This window comes from Hemicordylus capensis, chromosome 4 (genome assembly GCF_027244095.1).
Source record: "Hemicordylus capensis ecotype Gifberg chromosome 4, rHemCap1.1.pri, whole genome shotgun sequence".
Classification (NCBI taxonomy): Eukaryota; Metazoa; Chordata; class Lepidosauria; order Squamata; family Cordylidae; genus Hemicordylus; species Hemicordylus capensis.
This window is the reverse complement of record NC_069660.1, coordinates 268,140,996-268,168,268: the sequence shown is the minus strand read 5'-3', so window position 1 is coordinate 268,168,268 and position 27,273 is coordinate 268,140,996. Positions and strand designations below refer to the sequence as shown.

Genomic DNA, 27,273 nt, shown 5'->3' with positions numbered 1-27,273 from the left:
GGCTTTATGTAACAGGAATTGGAAACTGGATGTCCCAGGTCCAGATCTGGTCCCTGAGGATTGTTCTCCGGTTACTAAACTAGATGGAAAAGAAGTATGGAGAAGGTAGAATTGATGGGCACAGAACATTTTAGTGTTTGGGGTAAAGTCACTGAACCATCACTACTTTTCAAACTAACCCTGTAGGAAGCCTAGTTGCTGAACGGGAACTTTCGCTGTCCACTCATGGATAAGACTAATCTGTTTAAGGACTAAGTTTGTGAGTTGTGAACCAGGAAGTCCGTGGTTCAAGTTATGTTGCAGTCTCACTCGGTGGTCTCAGGCAAGACACTGTTATCTCTGTCTTACCTCACAACTATAATATGGGGATAACCAGTGGCGCTCTTACCCCTAGACTTTAGGGCCAGAGTCCAAGCCCTCCATATTCCCTGCCCCCCCCAAATCCTCTTTAGTTTGTCCTGGGTGGTGTGGTAGTTGCTGGCCTGCTCTGTGCTGAACCGCCGAGTGTGATTGTGACCTGTGCCAGGTGCTTCAGAGACAGTGGGGGGAGTGGAGAAATAAATAAGTGGGAAGGGGATATGTTAAAGGCCTTTGGGGGTGGGTGGGCTCCAAAAGTCTTTAGGTTATGATGCTTAACTTGTAGCAGTGGGAGGGGGGATCCAGCTGGTGAGGGGCTCCAAAGGCCTTTAGGTCCAGGCTCCAAAATTACCTAGGTGCACCTCTGGGGATGACAGTGGCCTACCTTACAGGGCTGTTGTGTTTAAATAAAGTATGTGAACTCTAGAGGTGTGCTTCTAGAGACTTGTTTGAGACTTGTCCAAAACATTTAGTGGATCAATTAAAAAACAACCAGCCCTTAGATGTGTTTCCCCCTCTTCCAAATAGCTGGTCAGGAAGGTGTTTATTTTGGTGCTGAAGTCTGCTTATGTTGCCTGTCTTGGGATCCCATTTCAATTTTGTATTGCTTTCTGATGTTGTCAAGAACATAAGATCAGCCCGGCTGGATCAGGCCCAACGCCTATCTAGTCCAGGATCCTGTTTCACACAGTGGCCTCTGGGAAGCCACAGGCAAGAGCTGAGGGCATGCCCTCTCTTCTGCTGTTACTACCCTGCGACTGGTATTTAGAGGCATCTTGCCTCTGAGACTGGAGATGGCCTATAGCCCTCAGACTAGTAGCTTGCTATACCTGTCCGTCATGAATTTATTTAAGCCCTTCTTAAAGCCATCCAGGCTGTTGGCTGTCACCACATCTTGTGGCAGATAATTCCATAGGATAATTATGTATTGTGTGAAAAAGTACTTCCTTTTGTCAGTCCTAAATTTCTTGGTAATCAGTTTCATGGGATGACCCCTGCTTCTGTTGTTATGCGAAATGGATAAAAATGTATCTCTATCTACATTCTCCACACCATGCATGATTTTATAGACCTCTATCTTGTCTCCACTCAGTCATCTTTTTTCTAAACCTAAAAGCCCCAGGTTTTGTAACCTTGCCTCATAAGGAAAGTGCTTTAGGCCCCGATCATCTTGGTTGCGCTCTTCTATGCCTTTTCCAGTTCTGCAATATCATTCTTAAGATATGTTGACTAGAACTGCACACAGTATTCAAAATGTGGCCACACCATAGTTTTGTATAAGGGCATTGTAATATTAGCCATTTTATTTTAAATCCCCTCCCTAATGATTCCAAACATAGAATTAACCTTTTTGTTGCCCACTCCCCCAGTTCAGAGAGATCCTTTTGGAGCTCCTCACAATCTCTTGTGGATTTCACTATCCTAAATAGTTTGGTGTCATCTGCAAATTTGGCCACCTCGCTGCTTACCCCAACTTCTAGATCATTTATGAATAAATTAAAAAGTATGGTCCCCAGTACAAATCCCAGTACAAATCCATTACTTTCTTTCCTCCATTTATATAACCATTTCATGTCCTTCAACCAAATACTAATCCACAAATGAACCTGTTCTCTTATCCCATGACTGCTACGTTTTTTCAAGAGTCATTGATGAGGAACTTTGTCAAAAGCTTTTTGAAAGTTCAAGTACAGGTGAAGCTCGGAAAATTAGAATATCGTGCAAAAGTCCATTAATTTCAGTAATGCAAATTAAAAGGTGAAACTGATATATGAGACAGACGCATTATATGCAAAGCGAGATAAGTCAAGCCTTAATTTGTTATAATTGTGATGATCATGGCGTACAGCTCATGAAAACCCCAAATCCACAATCCCAGAAAATTAGAATATTACATGGAACCAAGAAGACAAGGATTGTAGAATAGAACAATATCGGACCTCTGAAAAGTATACAGTGTACTGTGCTTGATTGGCCAGCAAACTCGCCTGACCTGACCCCATAGAGAATCTATGGGGCATTGCCAAGAGAAGGATGAGAGACATGAGACCAAACAATGCAGAATTGCTGAAGGCCGCTAATGAAGCATCCTGGTCTTCCACAACACCTCATCAGTGCCACAGGCTGATAGCATCCATGCCACGCCGCATTGAGGCAGTAATTGCTGCAAAAGGGGCCCAAACCAAGTACTGAATACATATGCACGCTTATACTTTTCAGAGGTCCGATATTGTTCTATTCTACAATCCTTGTCTTCTTGGTTCCATGTAATATTCTAATTTTCTGGGATTGTGGATTTGGGGTTTTCATGAGCTGTACGCCATGATCATCACAATTATAACAAATTAAGGCTTGACTTATCTTGCTTTGCATGTAATGCGTCTGTCTCATATATCAGTTTCACCTTTTAATTTGCATTACTGAAATTAATGGACTTTTGCACGATATTCTAATTTTCCGAGTTTTACCTGTAGAGCGCATTACAGCAATCCATTCTGGAGGTTGCCAGCAGATGTACCACTGTTTTGAGGTCATCTATCTCAAGAAACAGATGCAGCTGGCATACCAGCCGAAGCTGATAGAAGGCACCTCTGGCCACTGCCTCAGCCTGGGACACCAGGGAGAGACTTGGATCCAGAAGCACCTCCTGTTCCTTCTGGGGAAGTGTGACCCCATCCAGAACAGGCAGATCAAAATCATCTCCTGAGTTTCGACCCCGCAAAATGAGTACCTCCATCTTATCTAGATTCATTCTCAGTTTGTTATCCCTCATCCAGCCCATTACCAACTCCAGTCAGGCATTTAGGGAGGTTATGCCCTCTCCCGTTGATGCTGACATGGAGAAATAGATTTGGGTACCATCCGCATACTGAAAACACCCTGCACCAAATCTCCTGATGATCTCTCTCAGCAGTTTCATGAAGATGTTAAACAACATCGGAGACAATACGGAGCCCTGAGGGACACCATACAAAAGTTCAGATTTTGAAGAACAACAGTCTCCAAGGGACACCATCTGGAACCTACCCGAGAGGTAGGAGCGGAACCACTGCAGAGCAGTGCCTCTCATTCCCAACCCCCACAGATGCTCCAGAAAGATACTACGTTTGATAGTAATGAAAGCCACCGAGAGGTCCAAAAGGACCAACAGTGTCACACTTCCTCCGTCAATTGGTTGGAGTTGATGGTTGGAGTTGATGGAGATCATCCATCAGGCCAACCAAGGCAGTCTCCACCCTATAGCCAGCCCAGAAGCCAGTTTGAAATGGGTCTAGATAATCAGTTTCCTCCAAGACTGTCTGGAGCAGGGAGGCTACCACCTTCTCAATTACCTTGCCCAGCCACAGAAGGTTGGAGACAGGCCTGTAGTTACTCAGCTCTGAGGGATCCAAGATAGGCTTTTTCAGAAGCAGTCATAATTGCCTCCTTAAGACAAGGAGGCATCCTACCTTCCCTCAGAGATGCATTTATGATCTCTACCAGGACTTATACAACAACCACCCTGCCAGATTGTATAAGCCATGTCGGGCAAGGTTCAAGAGGACAGGTGGTGGGCCACACCATTCCAATCAGCTTGTTCACATCCTCAGGAATCACAAACTGGAACTGATCCAACCTAATCACACAAGAGGAGTCACTGGACACCTCTACATCAGACACTGAAGTAATTGTGGAGACAGAATATAAGTTGGACCGAATATGAGAGATTCTTTCCACAAAGAATTCATTAAACACATCACAGCTGTTAATCGATGGTTCCAGTTTCCAATTCAAGGGAGGAGGGGCACATACTAGCCCTCTCACAACCCTGGACAACTCTGCTGGACGTGAACTTGCGGATGCAATATGGGCAGAAAAGAATCGCTTCTTTGCCTCACGTATCTCCTGAGCATAGGTCTTCAAATGAGCTCTGTGTTGCAATCTGTTGGATTCAAGCGGAGTCTTTCGCCACTTGCACTCCTATCATCTACCTCGCTGCTTCAGCCCCCGTAGCTCTTCCTTATACCAAGGGGCCAGTTTTGAAGCGGGTTGGAGAGGATGCTTAGGAGCTATCATGTCTACTGCCCCGGTGAGTTTCCTGTTCCAATTCTCCACCAGGGCATCAACAGGATCACCAGCAAAGCCAACACTAAATCCCTCCAACGCTTCTTGAAATCCTATTGGATCCAATAACCTTCTCGGGCAGACCATCCTGATAGGTCCCTCTCCCTTGTGATGGTGGGAAGTGATTGTGAGTCCAACCTTAACCAGATGGTGGTCCATCCATGACAATGGGGAAATCACAGGATTCCCCACCCATGGAACACCACCCTGATCAGAGTGAAAGACCAAATCAAACGTATGACCAGCTATGTGTGCTGGCCTTGAGACCATTTGGGATAGGCCCATAGTTGTCATGGCCGCTATGAACTCCTGAGCCACCCCAGACAAATCAGTCCCAAAGTGAACATTAAAGTCCTCCAGCACCACAAGCCTGAGGGACTCCAACACCAAATTCCATGACAACGACATCTTTCACTAGATCCTGGGCACCATTCAGGATTAAGTCCACGTCCACCTTCTCTCTGGTTGGTTCCATGACCAACTGTTCTAGGGCACAGTCATTTAGCGTATCTAGACATTTGGCCTCTTTGACATTACCTAACTGTGAATTTACCCAGTCTGTGTGTGGGTAATTGAAGTCACCCATTATTACAACTCTGTCTCTCTTTGATGCCTCCTTTATTGCCTTCTGCAACTCCCAGTCATTTGTCATCATTTTGATTAGGAGGGCAATAGCAGATCCCTAGTACCACATTTCCTTTCAGACCTTGTGTTGTCACCCACAGAGTTTCTGTGGAGGACTCCGGTCTTCCTAGGTTTTCTAGCTTGTTAGATTCTATCCTTCTTTAACATACAGTGCTATTCTACCCACAATTTCCCCCTTCCTGTCTTTTCTATAGAGTTTATATCCAGGAATAACAGTGTCCCACTGGTTCTCACTGTTCCACCATGTTTCCATTATAACCACTAGCAACCAAGCATTCCAGTTCTCCCATCTTGGTTTGTGGGCTTCTGGCATTGGCATATAAGCATCTACACACTGAATCTCTTACTTGGTGTGTTCTATCTTTCTTTTGGCCATTTGATCTATTGGACATGCTAGCACATACTTCTGTCTGCTCTTTATCTGCTTCTACTCTGTCCCCTTCTGGTTTATTTGAAGCATTTTTACACTCTTGCACCTTAAGAGATGGCATTTGAGGAATTGGACACTGCCCAGCTCCTGTCGGCTGTCCCCCAGGAGTCATTTTATTTATTTATTTATTTGCTTTATATACCACCCTTCCTAAAGTGGCTCAGGGCAGTTTTCAGTAAATAAAAAATACATAACAATTAAAATAAAAAACCAATTAAGAGCAAATTAAAATTACAATCAAAAACTAATTTAAAAACTAATTAAAAAATTAAAATGATAATTAAAGGTAGATTAAAATTACAATTAAGACGAAATATCATTAAAAGCCAGGCTAAAAAAGAATGGGTCTCTTGAAGGCCTCCAGAGAAGATCATCCCCTCATATCCATAGGGACTGTGTTCCACAACCTAAGGGTGACCACTGAGAAGACCCTCATTTTAAAAGCTGCTCTGCAACCTTTTTGAGTTGGCCATATTCCTTAACCTACATGGTTATTTATTTATTTACTTAGTTTACATTTATATCCCGCTCTTCCTCCAGGGAGCTCAGAGCGGTGTACTTCACACTTAGGTTTCTCTCACAACAACCCTGTGAAGTAGGTTAGGCTGAGAGAGAAGTGACTGGCCCAGAGTCACCCAGCAAGTGTCATGGCTGAATGGGGATTTGAACTCGGGTCTCCCTGGTCCTGGTCCAGCACTCTGACCACTACACCATGCTGACTCCCTCCCTTTTTGTGTGTGCTTAATATGAGGTTGTTCTGAATGATGGCCGATATCTTGACTAACATAGCACTTGTGCAACATGAGATGTGTGCGTGCTGCAGATGAGTTCAACTAATTCAGCAGCAGCAATTGTGTGTGTGTGTGGGGGGGGGGGGAGTCACATTTCGCTGATCTCCTCTTCTCCCCCCAAAGGCCCTGTGCCACCTGAAAATATGTCTCTGAGAGTTACACAGCCCTCATGGACACATTTTTGGGTGGCATAGGCATTACCAGGGAAGGGGCGAATGGTGAAATTCACCCTCCCCAACAAGCACTGCTGCTGTGTTAGTCTGAACTCTTCAGCAGCACCAGCACTTCTTCACACAGTATGTGCGCTGCTTTAGGATGTTGGCCATTAGGTTCTCTGTATTTTTTTTTAAACATAGTTGTTGCTTTTGTGTTCATTGTTGTTCAGCCATTAAAGTAATTAATTTTTTGCCGTGTAAAATCTTTCATATTTATGAACTGAATTACCACAGTGCCATAACTTCTCTCTTCAAAAGTTCACTGCACACTTAGAAAGTATATAGCCATTGTTATTATTTTTGTTTCACTGGTATTTGCATTATGCACGTTGTACTATCTGCCAATTGCTATTTATTATCTCATGACTTTAGGTGGAGTGGATTCCTCCTTTGTGCCTCTGCAATGCTTCTTGTTGTACTCCCAATGTTTACTTTCCCCAAAAAGCTTCCACCTCGACACAAGAAAAAGAAGAAGAAAAAGAAGATTCATTCTGATGATGTTTCAAGTGATGATGATATTATGAAAGAGAAAGCAAATAGCAAAAGTCATGTAGACAACGAAGTTCCTGCCTCTATGGGCTTTGGAAAGAATGTTAAAGGTAAAATGTGTTTCTTCAATTAATGTGGTTATACCCCAGAAACATCTACAACATTTGAACATACAAACTCATTGGTTTTAGCATTAAGTGGTTATTGGGTGAATCACTGTGGCCTGGCGTAGATATCCACTCGAAGCATGTTAGGACCAGTCTAGATGTTGACTGCATTCAGACAGTGCTTTGGATGGGGGAAGAGTTCTGAACTTGCTTGCTGTCTGCTCCATTTGCACACCAGCTTGATGCATTGCTTCCTAGTTTGATCAAACTATAGTTTGCCAATCTGGATAGTTTGCAATTGTAGTTTGTGGACCAACTACGGTTTGATCAAACCAGGAAGTAATCGATTATGCCATGGGCATGAGGAAAGGGGAATAGTAAGGAGAAACAGGCCCCATTCCCAAATTTCCAAACCAGGGGCTCCCAGACTTGGATTCCCAGATGATATTGGACAATAAGTGCCATCATTTCCACCCACAATGGTTTTCAGCCTTCACTTCCCAGTTCTTCCTCATGTGATGGGTCTCCATGCCAGTCTCCTGTGAGGAACTGAGATTGTTTAGATAATGATAAGGCAAGGCGTTCTTAGCCCTGGACTTCCAGACTGAGGTCCAGGGCCTCCACAGCCCCTGGGGGCTCCCAAATCCTCTTTAGTCCATTCTGGGTGGTGTGGTTGCCTGGTGGAGCATGATGATGCTTCATTTGCTGGGGTGGTGGTGGTTCCAAAGGCCTTTAGGTCCAGGCTCCAAAATTACCTAGGAGTACCTCTATGATAAGGAAGGAGTTAAAATGAGGTATGCCTCAGCTGGCAGTATAGCTGGCATCCAGACACTGGAAGCGGTGAAACTGCACAATTCCAACTGCTGCTGAAAATTACACCATAATTGGCTTCCGAAACATGAGGAAAATACAGAATTTAGTACCATAATTAATTTTACAGTGCATGCCCTTGTTCTACAGTTAGTGGTCAGTAGAAATTAAGAAGCATGCAGCCAAAGCATAAAAAAGAACCACAATTAGTATCTTGATTCTACAACAGAACCAGCTCTAGTTCTTGTTTACTTGTTTGTTTGTTTGTTTGAAACATTTAATATACCGCCCACTCCGAAGACTCTGGGCGGTGTACAACAACAGGCAAACAGGCAACATTAAAAATTACATTACATTTATAATTAAAAATTATTAAAGAACTAAAGTAACTATCAAAAAACAGAAAAATGAACTACAGGGCAAAGGCCTGGCGAAAAAGAAAAGTATTCAATAGCATTTTGAAGATCGGTAAGGAAGGTGCTAGCCAGATCTGTAGGGGGAGAGAGTTCCAAAGGAGCGGGGCAGCAACCGAAAAGGCCCTTTCATGGGTCCTAGAACCCCGAACATCTTGGAAAATCAGGGACCGACAGAAGGGCCATCTGAGCTGATCTAACCGGACGGGATGTAACTGGATGGGAGAGGTGGGTCTGTAGGTAGACAGGTGCCAGGCCCCACAAGGCTTTGAAGGTCAAAACCAGGACCTTAAATTGAGCTCGGAAGCGAATAGGCAACCAGTGCAATGACTGTAGGAGAGGTGTTACTCTGCTATATTTTCTGGCACCCATGAGCAGACGAGCCGCTGCATTCTGAACCCGCTGCATCTTCCCGATCGTCCTCAAAGGTAACCCTAGATAGGGAGCGTTACAATAGTCTAAACGGGAGATAACAAGGGCATGGGTCATTGTCATTAATGCCTGCCAATGAAGGTAAGGGTGTAATTGGCGAACCAGATGAAGCTGGGCAAAAGCACTTCTGGCTGCAGCTTCCACCTGCAGGAGGAGCGAGTCCAAAAATATCCCCAAATCACGAACAAGCTCTTTTGAGGGCAGTGCCACCCCATCTAAAACAAGGTTCACATCCAGCTGTTGTCCATTACGAGGGCTGAATGAAAGTAATTCAGTCTTAGTGGGATTCAGTCTGAGCTTGTTTTGATTCATCCAGACCTTAATAGCTTCCAGGCAGCAAGTAAGCACAGAAACAGCATCCCCAAAATGGTCTGGGATGGCAATATATAGCTGAGTATCATCAGCGTATTGATGAAATCTCACCCCAAACTGGGAAATGACCTGACCCAGCAGCTTCATATAGATGTTAAAAAGGACAGGGGCAAGAACTGAACCCTGGGGAACTCCATAAAGGAATGGTCATGGGTCAGAGCATCTGTCCTCAATGCATACCGACAGGACACACCCGCTAAGGTGAGAATGGAACTACTGTAAAACAGTGCCCCTGATACCCAACCCACACAGGTGGTCAGGAAGGATAGCATGATCGATAGTGTCAAAAGCTGCTGAGAGATCTAAAAGGATAATGAGAGGGACACTACCCTCGTCAAGGTCCTGAAGAAGGTCATCTACCAGAGCGACCAGTGCTGTCTCTGTGCTATGCTGAGGCCTGAAGCCCGACTGATAAGAATTAAGATAACTAGTTTCTTCTAAGACCCTCTTGAGCTGGGCACAATCAACCCTCTCTAACACCTTTGCTAAAAAAGGGAGGTTGGAGATCGGCCTATAGTTGTCAAAGACCTCAGGGTCCAGGGAGGGTTTCTTCAAGTGAGGGCGAACTATCACCTCTTTAAGGGCTGCTGGCATGAAACCCTCACGTAACGAGGAGTTAACCAACTCCCATAGCCAAGAATTAACATTCGCACCAGCTGTTCTAACCAGCCAGGAGAGGCAAGGGGTCCAAGCAACATGTTGCTGCACCCACACCCGAAAGAATTGTGTCCATGTCTTCGACCAACTCAAAGGTGTCCCATGTAATGTCACAGGGCGGAATCTCCTCTATCTGATCTGATCCTATTGAAGTAGAGTCCAACTCTAGCCAAAGGCAGGTGACTTTATCAGCAAAGAATCGAGCAAATTGATCACAGTAGCCAGATTGAACATCTACTGGATCCACTTTCCTAAGAAGGGAGTGGGTAATTCGGAATAAAGCAGCTGGACGAGAGTCAGCTGATGTGATAAGAACGGAGAAATAGTGAGATTTCGCCGCTCTTACCGGTATCATCCTAGAATACACCCAAATATAAGCAAGCAATCGTATTCGGTCAACTTCGGCACCAGTTTTCTTCCAGCGACGTTCCAAGCAGCTTTTGGTTTGCTTCATCTCCCTAAGCTCTGAAGAAAACCAAGGGATCCGGCGGGATCAACGCACTTTAAGAGGGCACTTGGGAGCGATTTCATCTAACACTTTCGTGGCCTCAGTGTTCCAAGATTCCACGAGCTGAGTCAGAGAAAAGCCCACCAGATTGTAAGAAATGTCCCCAAGAACCTCCTGGAATCTGACAGGGTCCATAAGTCGCCTGGGGCGGACCATCCATGTTGTAATGTCCCGGTGTCCCACTGTCCCGGTGGAGAAAGGTGGCTGCTACAATCTGCATATTAACCAGAAAATGATCGGACCATGGCAGGGGAGAGATGGCAATGTCTCCCATGACCAGATCCGCCTGCCACTGCTCCGCTAGAGAAACCAAGTCCAAGGTATGTCCACCCACATGAGTCGGGCCTGAAATGATCTGAGATGAGTCCATGGTAACCATAGAGCTCATGAACTCCCGTACCATCAAACCCCCATCAGAAGCCAGAAGATTGAAATCCCACAGAAACATAAGTCTAGGGGTCGTAATCACTAGCCCTGACACCAAATCAAGGAGCTCAGAAAGGGCAACAGATGGACAATGAGGAGGTCGATAAACCAGGAGAAGCGCAAGTTTGTCACGTTGACCCATACTTACAGAAAGACATTCACATCCCGTCACCTGTGGGGTGGGGCCCCTGATCAACATAAGATCTTCTTTAAAAATCATCGCAACACCGCCCCCCCCCCGACCATGTCCTCGGGGATGATGAAGCACAGAGAAGCCGGGTGGACACATCTCAGTGAGGGAAACACCTCCATCCGGATCTAACCAGGTCTCAATGATGCAAGCCAAATCTGCCTGGTTTGTTTTACAAATTAGGAAGGCAGGGGACATATGCTTATTTTGTTACATATGTGTATTTCTGGCATTCCATAGGTCCCACTATTTTGGTTTGACCTGAATAGAGACGTTAGCAGACTGACAGTGCAATCTATGCCTCTGCAAATATCATCGCTGATGCTAATAGCTGTGGGAAAGGCTTTAGTAGCTTCAGGAGCATATCTGCAATTGGGTGGATGCATTTGAAGAACACAAGCCCTCCCCCCTTCCCCAAGAAGAGAGGCTGCCGAGGTCCTCTCACCTGTTGCCCTCTTGGCTCACTGGCCTGCCTATTACTGCCCTCCCCCCGATTACTTGCCGCTTCCATGGTGGCAACACTACATCGACATTCATTGAGTCCTGCCTTTTTGACAGGCTGTGAGATCGTTATACTGTGACACAGCCAGTGCAGGTTAGCAAGCCAGTTTCGGCATAACAAATGTCGACTTGGTATTGCAGCTGCAGAGGCATCAGGTAATGCTGGGGGCGCGGGTAAGGGAGAGGCAGGCAGGTGAGAGACAGGTATGGCTGTGGCAGCAGTTGCAGAGACACGCTTACCCCTGGACTTCGGGGCCTCCACACCCCCTGGGGCCCCCCAAATAGTCTTTAGTCTGTCGTGGGTAGTGTGGTTTGTGCCCTCAAGAACCTACATGTAAAAAAATGATGCTTAACTTGTAGCGGGGGTGGGGGTGGGGGTGGGGTGGGGGCTCCAAAGGCCTTTAGGTTCAGCCTCCAAAATTGCCTAGGTGCACCTCTGAGCAGTTGTGGTGGCAGCAAACTGGCCAAAACATTGAACATGGGCCACTGTCTCTACGCCACTTAGCAGCTTTCCATGTCATCTCCAGTATTTCCGTGCCATTTGTAAAAACTGCTTTAGTTAAAAGTCACACTCCACTTAAACTAGCCTCTTTTAGGCTCTTGAAGAACCTTGCTATAAATCACTAATATGGTAAAAAGCAATTTAAAAATTTAAGTGCTCACCTAACATGAAAACCTAAAATCAACACCCCGAGCAAGCAATGCTGTATTATTATTTATCATATTTATCATATTTTTATACCACCTGATATGTACATCTCTAGGTGGTGTACAAATTTTAATATTAAAAAACACAGCTTAAAATACATAATACACAATTATTAAACAAAGTATTAAAATTATTAAAATTCTAATTAAAAGCTTGCAAGAACAGGAGAGTCTTGAGGGTCTTCCTGAAACCAAACAGAGAAGGAGATGCTCTAATTTCAGCAAGGAGCATGTTCCAAAGCCCTGGGGCAGCCACAGAGAAAGCCTGGTCCCGAGTCGCCACCAGAGGAGCTAGTGATTACAATTAAGGTTATGCCAAAATTCCTTCCCCCACTTACTTTGCCACTCATTGCAGTTGAGGAAGGTTATTTTGGTGATTTTCCAGGAGGTGAAAATCCTTGAAAATTTCAGAGGGGCTTACTGGGGGGACTGTTCCTGCCAGCCAACATTTCCACCCACAGAATGCCCCCCTTGAAACAATGCTATGTGATGTAGTGTTGCTAGCCAGAAGACATTCTGGGGGAAGAATGGTGATTGTCTGAAGGAGCAATCTTCCACATTTGTTCTTTAGTTCCCAGTATGAATGACCGATGGTGTTAATAATTTTTTCTTTCAACCTTTGTCATTGTAATATAATTCCAGCATCATTTGACCTAGTTTTGGCATTGTCATAACGCTGCATCATCATTTTGCAAATGTATTGGTGCAATTTCATCTTCACCTCCGAATGTCACCTTTCCCCCCTTTGTCTTGACATTGCAGTATCTTCATTGTTAAGTGAGCAGTTCTGCATATTTAACTGCCTAGAAGAAAATTCCCTTCTTTCAATTTAATAGGGGTGCAATTTGGGGCTGCAATTTTCAAACTACTTCCTTCTGAGTCGTTTAAGTAAATTCGTCTGAAAGAGCTTGTTCACGCAGGATGCCTTTGCAAGGATTTCCCAGCCCTTTGCAACCTCCCTCATACCACATTTTTTCAGAGGGTCTCCTTAACTCTCAGGAGCATTTTTTTGAGGGGTGCTAAGTGCTGTAGGGCTCAGGAGGTGAAGTCTGCTTCTGTGAACTACTTTGTGCATGCAGGACCTTGGATGCAACCCAATATCATTTGAACAGTCTGCTGTCCAGTTAATCAGGGGAATATTTTTAGTCAATGCACTACTTAACTTTTAAAATGTAACTGAGCAATTGAATATTATTATTAGTATTATAGTATTAGACACCAATTTAAGTGGCGAAGTAGGGAAATGCTTGACTAACAAGCAGAAGATTGCAGGTTCGAATCCTCGCTGGTATGTTTCTCATTCTATGGGAAACACCTATATCAGGCAGCAGCGATATAGGAAGATGCTGAAAGGCAACATCTCATACTGCACAGGAGGAGGCAATGGTAAACCCCTCCTGTATTCTACCAAGGAAAACCACATAGTTCTGTGGGTGCCAGGAGTCGAAATCAACTTGACGGCACACTTTACCTTTACTGTATTAGTATTAGTGTTTTATTATTTTCCTATGTGTGGTATACATAGTTCTCTCTTTTTTCTTGTTTATTTGTATTGGGAATTTTTAAAATAACAAACCTAGTAAGTGTCACCTGCTCCACTTATTTCATGATGACTAGGATGAGATCCAAGGCTCTGTAAAACAAGGTTCCTGCTAGAAGGAAAGAACTTGACATTCTGTTACTGAGTGCTAATTTTCCTCCCTGTTTTCAGAGTAATGGGAATAATTGTTTGACCGTTATCTGCAAGTCCTGTCCTGTACTATGTAAACAAAACAAAAAAAGGTTTGCTGTGTCTAGCCAGTGCAGTGCACTTACTGTAATACAGCCATAATTTTGCCCTGAAGTGATGTCATAGCCATGCCATATGACAGGGCTGGCCAACCTGTGGCTCTCCGGCTGCTGTTGGACTATAGCTCCCAGCATCCCTGGCTGCAGTACATTGTGGCAGGGGATGAAGAGAGTTGTAATCCAACAACAGCTGGAGGGCCACAGGTTGACCACCCCACCATATGGCATTTTTACAGTTATGGCAACAAAGTTACCTGTATGACACACTCAAGGATATTTCTCTCATTTCACTTTTCAGACATAGAAATGTGGTCATGAATGACTTACCATGCTGTGTTAGAGGTGACATCAGAACCACTCTGTTGCAGCTCCTTCCTGTGCTACTGAGTAACATGAGGAGACCACAATATTGCTTCTCCCCATGCGGTCCTGCAAGTCCCACAGTTGTTGTTGTTATTATTATTATTACATTTATATCCCGCTCTTCCTCCAAGGAGCCCAGAGCGGTGTACTACATACTTAAGTTTCCCTTTTACAACAACCCTGTGAAGTAGGTTAGGCTGAGAGAGAAGTGACTGGCCCAGAGTCACCCAGCAAGTCTCATGGCTGAATGGGGATTTGAACTCGGGTCTCCCCGGTCCTAGTCCAGCACTCTAACCACTACACCACACTGGCTCACATTAGGCTTGCTCATGATGCCAGCAAGTAATGATGATGTGGTAGGAGCCATAGTGTGGGATGGAGCCACAGCTCAGTGGCAGAGCATCTGCTTTGCATACAGACAGTCCCAGGTTCAATCCCTGGCATCTCCAGGTAGGGCTCGGAAGGACTCCTGCTTGAAACCATGGAGAGCCTCTGTCAGTCAGTGTAGACAAGACTGAGCTAGATGGTCCAATGGTCTGACTTGGTATAAGGCATATTCCATGTTCCCATCCTTCAATTTCTTGCTATGCTCCTGGCATAGGAAGAAATTGGGCTCCTCCCACATTATTATAATTGAATGACATGATGGAGGCAGTGGGAGACAGTGCACGCAAAAGGAGCAGCGCCACTGTAGAGAACTTGGCGGTTACGGTAGCAGCACTACCACAGCACTACCACAATGGGGAGAAAGATGGTAATGCTGCTAGTGCAACCATCTTCAATGGTGCTGCTGCTTCCGGGTTTGCAGCGATGGTGACTCAGGTTCCACCATCACTGTTCGGCTTGCTCATGCCACCACTATGATTACTCTTGTTTTGCCGTTCCCTCTTAAAACCACCAGTGAGCACGTTGAAGTACCAGTGGTGCCGTGACAGTTTTCTGAGCATTCCAATGTCATAATAACATAATTAAAAACAATAGTGGTTGGGTTCCTCCCATTACTTGAGCAACATGGCAAAGTGCCATTCTATAGCACCTACCAGCATAGACACTTTGAGGTTGCTACCCTGCTGAATGGCAGCCACATGCTGACCATACCCCGCCCGCCATATGGGTGGTCGCATACATCTGACTGTTTTAGTTGCAGTTTTATACATGTGACTTTTGCTTGTGGGAACACACCAAATATTGGAAGGACTATACTGTACATAAGAATAAGAGTTGGGTGTCTGTGTTTAGATAGCAGAACCTTGGGAAGGATCACATGGTGGGGAATCTTTCCTTTTATAATTCATTTGTAGACCAATTCTCTCTCCCTCACAACCTGCTGGGCATACATTCATTATGTATAACATTCATATGTCCCCTCTCCCTCTCCCTCTCCCTCTCCCTCTCCCTCTCCCTCTTTTTGGTGGTCCTTTTTGCAGAACTTCCAAGAGCCGCTGTCAGGATCTTAAGCAACATGACATTCCTTTTTGTGAGTTTGTCATACACAGCGGAGAGTGCCATTGTCACTGCTTTTATTACCTTCATTCCCAAGTTCATCGAGTCACAGTTTGGCATCCCTGCTTCCAATGCCAGCATCTACACTGGTAAGGCATTGCCATTTAGGAGACTTGTGAGGATAATTCTTCAGTGACCACAAAGAAACCCATGAAAAAGTTTCAGCAATGCTATTCCTAACTCTTGGTGTTCAGTTTTCAGTTAATCCATTTTACAGTTACCCATTGTTTATGTATGAGCATGTCATGTGATAAAGCTTTTGCAGGGGAATAGAAAATTGTGCTAGCAATTATGCTAGCAACCACTCAAAAGTTGTCCCAGCCTGTTAAATGGGTATTAATTGCTTAAGAGCAAATGGTACTGCTTTTTCTGCCTATTTCTCTCCTCTGTGCAGATTATTCAAGGAATTTTTTCATCTCAGCTAAAACTGAATCTATTATTATTAGTTTTATAACCATTTATTTCAATGTATATTCTTATATAACTGCATCATAAAATAATAAGAATATAAAAATTGCTAAGGTAGATTTGATTAAAGGCCCAATGTCCTAACAATTGCTGACAACCTACTTTATGTTTCTTTTCAGATTTTAAGCCCTTAAAGGGACAGGGAGCCTTTATTTATATTATTATTATTTTCTATGTAAACTGCTTTGATAACTTTTGTTGAAAAGTAGTATATAAATATTTGTTGTAGTAGGGCATTCCCACTGTGGAGAACTTCCTGAGCTACTAATGTAAGTGGTGTGGGGAAAAGTCTAACTTTCTCTTCTTCCCCTGGAAATGCTCGGTGCCACCTGGAAATATGTCCCTAAATGTACAACCCTCTGGGACATATTTTTAGGTGAGCCCGACAACTTATGGCAAAGGGGAGGTTATCATTGCTCTCCCACTCTATGAGCGCTGGTGCTGTATTAGGAATTTGTCTGCAGTGCCTGCACACCTCATGGGTGGTTTTTTAGGCTGTCAGCCCCTACCTTGCAAACATATGGTCAAATCACCTTTTGAAAGACCTAAAATATCAACATTTTGCAAAAATTCTGCAAAAATATAAGTTGCATCTTGGGAAAATTTTAGTGCTGAATGGCAAGCCCATCTTGTTGACCACTGAGGAAGAGCTCTAGGAGTACTAGTTAAAAACATATAGTTGAAAGTGCTGAAGGAGTAGTAAGGGAAGCCACTTGACATGAAGTTGCTCTAGTGAGAGTTTCTCAGATGAAACTTTTCATATCTTGATACATTTGTACGGAGAAAGAGGGAGAAAGAGAGGCCTTGCACAAACAGCAAAATTAAAAAATGGGAAAATTGTTGCAAGCAAGCCTGTAAAGGACATGGAAACGTCTCCATAGGGCATGGAAGGCATGCATTATATAACATGCCATTTTGATTGACAGGCCTATAATTCCATGTGATTAGTGCAGAAACATTCCCAACCTATAAATGCTACTGCTGTGTTTTATGGCATACCCAAGAGCCTTGATGGAATCATAGCTTGGCAATATTTGTGCTCTAAAATATAGAAGTCAGACTAGACAAAGCATTATGCTCGTTGACCAGCTTAGATGATTGAACAAGCTCTGTGTCAGTATTGATACTGCAACAGATACTGGCATTCTTGGTTGTTATCTTTCCTGAATAACCTGGTTGTGGGGTGTGCTGCCCTGATGCATTTTGGTTCCTAGAGAAAAAGCCTTTAGTCACCTTTTGTATGGTTTCAGGCCAATCCTGGCACTGCTTACACTCAAGTTGGGTAGTATTTGGTACAACACAAGTTTGCCATTCACGAACATTGTTGACATTCAAAAGTGGTGGTGATGATGATGAGAAATAATGTGTGTGTTGGTCACCCTGTAACAGTTGTTCTCTAGGTGGCTCACAAAGTAGAACAATTGACTAAAATATACAATTAAAATGCATTAAAAGAAAAGATTTCAAGAAAGTACAAAAACATCTTTAAAACTGTTAAGAAAGCTTTTGAAAAGGCCTGGGTGAGCAGAAACACCTTCATTTGGCGACTAAAGGAACAAAACAATGGTGCCAGGCTATTCCATAAATGGGGTGGCACCACCGAATAGGCCCTCTCCCTAGTAGCCACCTGCCTCACCTCATTATAGCAATGAGCTACTGAAAACCAATTCAGATGTCACTTTTGCATCAGCATGAGTCATAAGACCTTGAGGCTATTCGCACGATGGGCGGAAATCGGGCTAGCGGAGGCCCGAAAATAGTACTACTGAATGGTATAGTAAGTTCATAGTACCAGCTGGGCTGCTTTCATTATACCTGTGTGTGTCTATGCTGAAAGAGTCCAGGAATATGCCTGAACCAGCTCGGGCAGCTCTGGGCAGGGCAGGCATCAGGTCCTTTAAAAATGAGGCAAGCAGGTCCTTACCTGCCTCTCTGCTGCCCCTCTGCTTTTCCGGGTGCAGCGTTTGCATTTCAAAATGCCGTGTGCGGCTGCAGCGCTGCTCCTAGCAGCCTGCACATGGCGTTGGCATGCACATGGCTGCATGCGTGGCGGCCATTGGCATGGTTAGCATGGTGATGCTGTCCACACAAATGACTGCCATGCATGCGCAGAGGCTATGTGCGTGCCGATACCGCACGCAGGCTGCTGGGAACAGTGCTGCAGCCGTGCACAGCCTCTTGAAATGCAAGTGCCATGCCCAGAAAAGCAGTGGGGCAGCGGAGGAGCAGATAAGGACCTGCTTGCCTCGGTTTTTTAAAGGACCGATCCCCACCCCGCCGAACCCGTTCAGGCACATCCTTAAAAGAGTCACACACCCCCTCTGAAGTTTTTAAAACAGTGTCCCCATGTTGTGCAGCAAGCCAAGCAACGGTTGCCTACATTGGCAGCTGGGTGCTCTGCGGCTACTAAGGAGTGTTTCATCATCCTTCCAAGGCTACACTCATAATTCCCAATGGAAGTAGCATTGGAGTGTGATGATATATTGCTTAGTAGCCATGGAGCAGCCCCACTATTGTAAGCCATGCAGGTGGGACGCAGTGCGGCTGAGAAGCAGCAAGCACACCCCTTCTTGGATTGGCAGCTGGCTGCAGCATATGGGAGCCAATACTGACATGGAAGTAATGTCTGAATGAGCCTTATGTTAACTGGAGAGGATACCACTACATGGTGCTAAGATTAACTTGCATACGGCTTGGCAAGTTGAACGATGTTTCTGGTTGCTCCAGCTCAGTATTCACCACTGTAAGGCCTGGGAGCCAGTGGCAGCCCCCATCAATCCTAAGTACAGCCCCCTGACTAATTGTTTATTGGATCTGTATGAAGTTTTGGCCAAAGTTGAATATTCGGCAGTCCGCCTGGTCCATCCTGCAGAAGTGACCATTCTCATCATGCACTGCTGTGCTTTGCCTAGCAACTGGAGGCTCCTTTAAGGAAAAGGGAGCCCTCTTGAGCCCCTACACCATCTTGGATGGTATGCAAAAGTTCTGGGAAGGGTAGCCTTACCTCACTGCTTTCCTCCTAGAACTCTTAGGGCATCTCTCTTAATGAGCCCTCTCAGCACTAGGAAAACCACAGTACTGTACAGTGGAAAATGGCTCTCACATACCAAAGTGGCCCCCACTTGAAAAATAGTGAAGAACACTGCTCTAGCACAGTAAATTATTTCATCCAAGACAAATCTTCCATAGTAGGCTGACAGGGACATGATGAAGCATGATCAACACATGTAAGACCATAAGAACAGCCCTGCTGGATCAAGCCCAAGGCCTATAGTCCAGCATCCGGTTTCACACAGTGGCCCACCAGATACCTCTGAGAGTCAATATTCCATGTTAAGAACATTCACAAAGGAATGCATTCCTGAAAAGCAATTCATACCCATCAAGAATGAAGTATTATAATCCACCTTTGCGGGGGTGTTGGTGTTGGTGTCCTTTTTCCTGTATGGGAAACATAACAAACTTTTGATAGGAATAGGGTCTGGAGCTGTAGATTGATGACTGAAAAGTGAACTTGGCTTTGTGTACTTTAAGTAGTAGCATCTTTGACACATTCAAAATCCATCTTTAAGTCCTCTTCTGAAAATTAGCATGTGACATGGCAGCTAATAGTTGGATATCAGATTTGAATATGGCATATACTGCTTCTGCCTTGCACATGCTTTGCTTTGGAACCTCCTATGAGAAAACTATGGCATAACTGAGTTGTATTTTTAGAATGCATTGCCTTGCATTTTGCATGCATAGCAGATAAAGATGTATGAGCCATTTTTCATAAGATCTTTAGAAGTCTTTATAAAACTCCAATTTTGTTTTAATCTGTTTGTTATAGCTTACAAACTTTTGATCTGTAATTTCTGGAGGTTCGGTTTTGCTGGTGTCTATCTTACTTTTCTTTTTAAACTGAGCCCTTTGGGGATGGGGGACCCTCTTATTTACTTATTTTTTTCTTTTTATGTAATGCACTTTGAGAACTTTTGTGGAAAAGCAATATATAAACATTTGTAGTAGTATCTGTATAAGCCAAGTCAAGGAACCGTTTTACTACAAGGAGCTTACACTTGTATCTCCTATATTTGTCAGAAATTGAGTATTGTTTAGCTATCTTTTGGAGCATTAAAATGCTTGCTTTTCTTGGTTGCTAAGAGAAAATATAGGATTAAAATAATGGAACACATCTCATGTGCAGAAGTTAGAGAACTCGGTGAATTCACATGAGAGGCATCAAAAAAGCAGTTGCAGGAGAGGAAGGGGGCAAATAATAAATGGAGGGAACCAAATAAAGTAGTGAAATCAAAATAGGCAGTCAGTTCATTTCACAGGGCCTGATCTGCTCAGTGCAGAATTTGGTTGTGAGTGGATTAATTTACCATTCTTTCCTCAGTCGCCCTCTTTGATATGCTTTATCATTTGCAACAGCAGGTTGGCATCATTATAATTCAGGAATACTTCAGGTCATGATAAAAAGTTGTATTAAAATTTGTCAAAACTATGCATTTGTTAAAACTTGTTCTACTCTTTACCAAAGGTTAAGCTCCAAAATAATATGTGGTAATGAAATCCTTTCTAAAAATGTTTATGAACAAAGTGTCTTTATGTTGGTGAAAAAATGACACCCAATTTGGCCCTAAATTTTAACCTTTTCCATCTGAATTTGACTAATTTTCTAGCAACACTTGGGTCCTTGTTCCCTTCCCAGGCTAGCATGAAAACAAAGCAATATTTCTGGCTGACTTTAACAATAGTTCTATTTTATAGTGTTTCTGTTGCTTCTGGGAAAATCACGAGGAGGATTTTATTAATCCTTTGACATCACTGCAGGAACCTGAAAATTCTGATACTTGTTTGCTGGTTGTGAATTAGGCCTGGTTGCGGCATACCATGGTTGACATGGTAAATTTGTGAATTGGACTGTTCCACTTTAGACAGCCAGTGAGGACTTGCCTGACTGAATGCCCTCCCATTTAAAAAGTAATAATCCTAAAATTGGGAATCAATATGTCAGGGGAAAGACTAGGTTAGAATGGCACTCTTCAACATCCGGTTTTCTGTATGCAGGGAATGTTTTTGTAAAATCATGAAGTGGTCCTTTCCAGACACTATTATCCTCTCATCTGTTCTTTGTGAGTACTTGGCCTTAGTCAATGTGGTCATAGAATGGAAATTGTACATCCTTCTACTGTGAAAAGCTTTTCTTTCTCCATAGTAAATATTTTAATTTTATTCCATTTCTTTCCCTTGAACTAGGTGTGATCATTGTCCCAAGTGCTGGTGTTGGCATTGTCCTAGGGGGGTACATTATTAAAAAGCTCAAACTCAGTGCGAGAGAGTCTGCAAAACTGGCAATGATCTGCAGCGGTGTGTCTCTGTTGTGTTTTTCAACCCTCTTCATTGTTGGATGTGAAAGCATTAATCTAGGAGGCATTAATATACCATATACCACTGGGTGAGTGTCTTTTTACTTTTTCAATAATTCGTATCTTGCTTATCCACTCCATGTGCTTTGCCTGAGCTTCTCTGATAATGCATAGCATTGCATACTCTTTATTTCGGTCTTTGACCAGCATAGCAGCAAAACAAACAAACAAAAAACGGTTAAGACAATCCACTCCTACAAAGTAATAAGGGATCTCTAACAGCATAGTGAGTAGAAGAAGCTAAAAGTTAAGATTATGAACATGTAAAAATTAATCAACACTGGTATCAGAATGATACTGAGTATAAAGGGAGCAAGGCAGCAAAATTATGTGCCTAATACAGAATGGTGATATATCTCATTCCATATTGTATTCTATACTCTTTATGGCAACAGCATATCCAACAAGCGGATGCAACATAACATACAGGCACTAAATTTTATAGTTCTTATTAAACTCTTAACAAATTTTCCTAGCTATGAGGCCACGTTATAGGATCTAAAGTCATTCTGATCTTAAAAAAATCTTTTAAAAAATCTTAGAGGAAACTAAGATTAAAAGAATCAGTACAGCTTGGATATGCTTCAATCTCACCAGAGCCACAGGGGCAAATACACTCTCCGTATGGGATTTTTTGATATCTTCCTTCCATCACAGTTGTGCACAAGGCATTGCATCGGGCCAGTGTCAGAGCTCTGTGGTACTTTGGGACTGTTAACTGGTTTAAATAATTGGCAGGGATAAAACTCAAAATTTGATTGCCCCAAAAAAACACCAGCCAAAATGGAGTCCTGATCAATTTGCTGCTCCATATCATAAACTTTTCCCCTTATTTTGTCTCTGGCACTTTCATAACCCATGGTTAGCAATGCAGTGGGGAGGAAAGCCATAATGATATAGCCTTTCCTCCACCCCTTTCCCCCACCTTGAGTAATAGATGATGTCTTTTAACACAAGTGGAGCTAAACCAGTGGGATGAATTAAAAAATAAATAAATAATCCAAGCTAATATAAATAATCCTCTACTTTGAGCAACCTTGCTTCCAGCCGTAGAACAACCCTAGGCATGCAGCTGAGAACCTGAAATATATTCTTCAGGAAATTGGATTGAACGACTCCTAGTTTAGAGAAATCAGAGTATATGTCCAGCTGTACTCTGTACAAGAGCTGTGCTCGAACCTGATAATGCAGTTATGAATGGTCTGGAGAGAATAATAATGCAATGATGCAATTCTGAATAGTGTGGAAGACTCTCTCTTCCTCCCTCCTCAAAACTGAGGATGCTGTAGACAAGGATGGTGTCCTCCGGAGCACACTCTGAAACCCCACCCCACACTGGGTGTCCCAGCACTCTGATCACAGGAACATGACCATGTCCTGACCATGAGCACAGAATTTTGTCTCTGCTGACAAATATTTATTTATTTATTTATTCATTTATTCATATTTTTATACTGCCTAATATGTACAGCTGTAGGTGGTCTACAAAATGTAAAACACAATACAAAAGAGTAAAAAACAGATTGAAATTTCGCACAACACAATAAAAACAAATTATTAAAATTAATTCCTGTTAAAAGCCTGTGAGAACCAGTGCGTTTTGAGGGTCTTCCTGAAAACAAACAGAGGAGGAGATGTTCTTATTTCAACAGGAATAGGCATAGTGAGCATATTCCAAAGCCCCGGGGCAGCCACAGAGAAAGCCCGGTCTCAAATACTGCCAGTGTGGATAGCATGGGAGCAACGTTTCCGAGGGCATCAGTGAAGGGGCGGGAGTTTCAGAGTGCTCACTCAGGGCACTGTACTCACATACAGCACCCTCACTTTTGATAATGTCTGAAGAGGGCTTCTCTCACACACAGAACTTGAATGCCATGTGGAAGTTGAAGGAGAGGGCAGATATTTCTTGGGTTCCAGACCTTGGTTTGAAGGGCTCCTAAGCACAGCAACTACAGTGATGACGCTGTGCTTAGGAGCCATGGAGGCTCTGTGCATTTGCAAGCAGCCCTGGTGTGCTTTTCAGTAGAACACTGCAGCATGGGGACATCTCACTTAGAAAAACATTAAGCTGCTCAGTATGTCGGCCAGTGTTGAGTGCCGCTCAAAATGATTTTGCATGCCATTTTTTGCACACATGCCATAAGTTGCCAACCCCGGTTTTAGATTGTAAACTCTTCAGGGGATGGATCTATCACCTCCCTTAGCTGTAACTGTAATTGTATTGTGTTTTACTCCTCTAGCTGTAAACCAGTGAATACACAGGTGCTCTTCAACTACTAAAAAGTGGATTGTCCTTTTGTAATCTTTTAAAAAAACCTATAATCTATCACATAGATTTTTTTTTTTTTAAGATTCTGCTTTTTTAAAAAAAGCAGAATAAATGGATTTGGTTTTTGGTAGGTATGCATCCCAAAACTACTGTGTCAATATAACAAGAAGAGTGACTACATGTTCAGTTTTAAAATGCAGCTTTTAGCTTAGGGAAATAAATACAATTTTTGTCTGTGTCAGGTTTACTCTTGACTGCAGAAAATGGAAAGTTGAGACTGAAAATATATTCTGCAAATCTATGTTGACACAGTCTTGTACTTGCTGATGTGTCATAATTTCCCTTTATCATCAGGAAACTCAAGGGCATTGGCGTATTATCATTATCCTAGTATTGGCAAGTCTAGTCTTTGAGTTCAGAAATGCTGCTGGACAAATTGTATATTAAAACACATGAAATATATCAGGAGCCTCTGCAGAGGGGCTTTTAAAAAAGGATTATAATGTCTACCAGATTACTTGTTGACACTTTCTCAACAAACTCCAAACGATTAGTAATTCAGGACTTTGCTTTGCAGAAGCCATTCTAATTTGCTTGGTCTAATTCTAGCTTTAGTATTGTTTTCCACCAATTAACTAAGGTCAGTCATTACAGTAACTTCCTGGTATGTTTTTCGTCCTTTATTTAAAAAAAGGGGTGTGGTGGTTTACATGGTTCTTATGTTTGGATTTCTCAAAACCGGGGGAATAGGAAACAAAATTGAAAATAAAATTGAATGTGAACATAAAAACTGCTGGACACTGGTGGTGTGACTAATCAAGGAAGAGCTTTTTGCTCTGTTGTGGGACCACAATGAGTTAACTCATTGTGCAGCAGCTATGAAAGGGCCTGTTTTATGCTCAGGATTATTTGGAAAGGGACTGAAAAGGTATCAGTCAGTATTATATTGTGTGGCCACCTCTGGAATACTGGCTGATCACCAGAGCAATGGGATGCAATGTGAGCTGTGACCTCGCTGCTGGAGGTTTCCCCACTGCTGCTGCACCCACACAGAGGGGAAAATTATTTTGTGTAGTCTTTCCTGCCTTCAGAAGTGCCCTGAGCCTTTCAAAACCATGACCTTGAGGGTTACACAACCCTCAGAGGTGTAGTTTGGGAAGGCACAGGGCACTTGTGAAGACTGGAAAGATTACCCTAAATTCTATTCCCCTCTGCATGGGTGCTGCAGCAGTGAAGATTGCCCACAATTGCTTTCCCCCACCCTCTGCACACAGTGGCAATGGGGAAGCCTCCAGGGGGTTCTTCACACAGCAGGCTTTCTTGCGGGTTTTCTGTGAGGCTTTTCTGTGAACTCAATGCAATGCAAAAAGCCTGATGCAAAAAGTGGATTTTTTTTTACCTCGGATATAAATCGGGTTGCCCTCTAAGGAGCAGTGGAAAACCCAAATCGTGTGTCAAGTACTTCCTGATAGCTCGCAGGGACTTTGGGGTAAAATCTGCCCAATATGTGAATGCGTCTGCTCCATTCCAGAGGAGATACTGGCTAAAAGTCAGGTGTGGAAGCCTTCCAGCTGCAAAACACAGTGCCCATTTTGTCCTCATTCCATTGCTCTAGATGTTGGCCACTGCATATGTTTCTTGTCGCTCCATTTCAAAAATGGTTGTAGAGCTGGGGAAAGTGCAGAAAAGTTAGGCAGGATGATTATGGGGCTGGGACACCTTCCCTATATTTGGTGTTTTTTACTTTAGAAAAAAGACAAGCAAGTGGGTGTATGAGAGAGGTTTGTAAAATTATATATGGAAGGGAGAACATGGGCATTGGACATGATAGCTAAAGGAAATCTTCAGATGCAGAGGTAGGATGTCTCTGAATAGGAGTTGCTTGGGGGAGGGCACCCAGCAGCACAGGAGGGCATTGCTTTCATCCCCTGCTTACAAGAAACCTCTTTTTGGCCACTCTTGGAATCAAGATGTGAGACTAGAGGGACCCTTGGTTTGATCCTGCAAAGTTCTTTTTATATTCTTATGTCAGAAATCCACCCTGACAGGACTGGTTGCCATTTCTTGAAAAAGGCAACATAAAAATAGAACAATGTCAGCAGTGAGCAGTCTGTTGTTTACACGCAGATTCAGCAGCGCGGGGTCTGTTGTTTACAAGCTGCCCACGTTCATGTCATTCTTTGCTTTCAGCTTCTAGCTGCAGCTGCATCTGACTGCTCAGTGACAAGGCTCAGGAGTTCACATATGGTCAGAGAGCAGCCAGGTCACACGTTATGCCACCCCAGCAGGCTCCAATGGAGTCTTCACCTCCGTGCTCTCTCTTTACCTTGACCAGTAGTTTGAGGGAGAGCAGATAAAGTGAAAAATCATCACTTTACAAATCTTTTGCCCAGTGTCCTTCAGAGACTAACAAAATGAAATATATGAAGTGATATATGGGGGCAGGGTTTGTCTTTGATATTTATAGCTTAGCAGATTTGCAGTTTGTGAGGTTAATAATCATAGCTGAGACGTTGTTTTTAGCTAGTAAAAAAAAGAGTGGAGGAAGTGTTCCTCTTGCACCAGAATTTGCATTTCAGATGCTGCACAAGGCACATAGCTGCTTTTTGAACTGATAAAGCTGAAGACAAATATAGCTTCATTTGTAAAAATCTAGTTGTTCTCCATTTGTTAATTAAAGAGAGTAAATCAATGCTTTCAAATCCTGTACACAAAATAAAATAAAATTGTGATCCTTTCCATAGCCAACTACCTTATGGCAATATAATGTGCTTCCTGTCAAAATAAGAGCTCTGGCTGCTTTTTAAAAAGACCGACATGCATCTGTTTTCTCAGGTTAAAACTAAATTTTGAGTTAAAATTAAAATAAATTAAAATTGGTTTTTTTCTTTGAAACTATTTTTAATTGTTTTTACTATGTTTATATTGAATTTTAAATTGTGTCACCACCTAGAGATACACATATCAAGCAGTGTGATATAAAATATCTGTTTGGTGTTCATTCTGTTTTTACATTTGTTTATTTTTAAATCATGTACACTGCCTAGAAATACACACATCAGACTGTAAATATGATAATAAATAAAAAAAGACTCTTCATATTCTGAGGTGTGTGCAAACAGTGCTTACTTGACAACTTTTTGAGAAATAGGCACTGTGTGACCAACATGCACCAACTATATAAAGCCAACATAGCTGAAATTCTTCGACGTGGTCTCTGTCTTCTACACATACGGGCTATGTGCCTGCACAGAGACCTCATTGGAACCTAGCAAGCTTGATTTCTCCTGCTTTGGGTGGGAACCCCGTC

At 43.2% G+C, this 27,273-nt stretch overlaps 1 protein-coding gene across 9 annotated transcripts in view; it reads left to right on the top strand.

Annotated features, from left to right (window-relative positions):
* Window positions 1-27,273, top strand: part of SLCO5A1 (solute carrier organic anion transporter family member 5A1) — a 112,906-nt gene that overhangs the window by 67,938 nt on the left and 17,695 nt on the right. For 6 of the 9 annotated variants that reach the window (XM_053248351.1, XM_053248354.1, XM_053248353.1 and 3 more), the window contains exons 4-6: window positions 6,915-7,141; window positions 15,734-15,898; window positions 21,525-21,723. In XM_053248351.1, the coding sequence (XP_053104326.1) occupies window positions 6,915-7,141; window positions 15,734-15,898; window positions 21,525-21,723 (591 nt within the window). The remainder of the gene's footprint in view (window positions 1-6,914; window positions 7,142-15,733; window positions 15,899-21,524; window positions 21,724-27,273) is intronic. The other 3 variants (XM_053248358.1, XM_053248357.1, XM_053248359.1) reach the window with 2 other exon arrangements.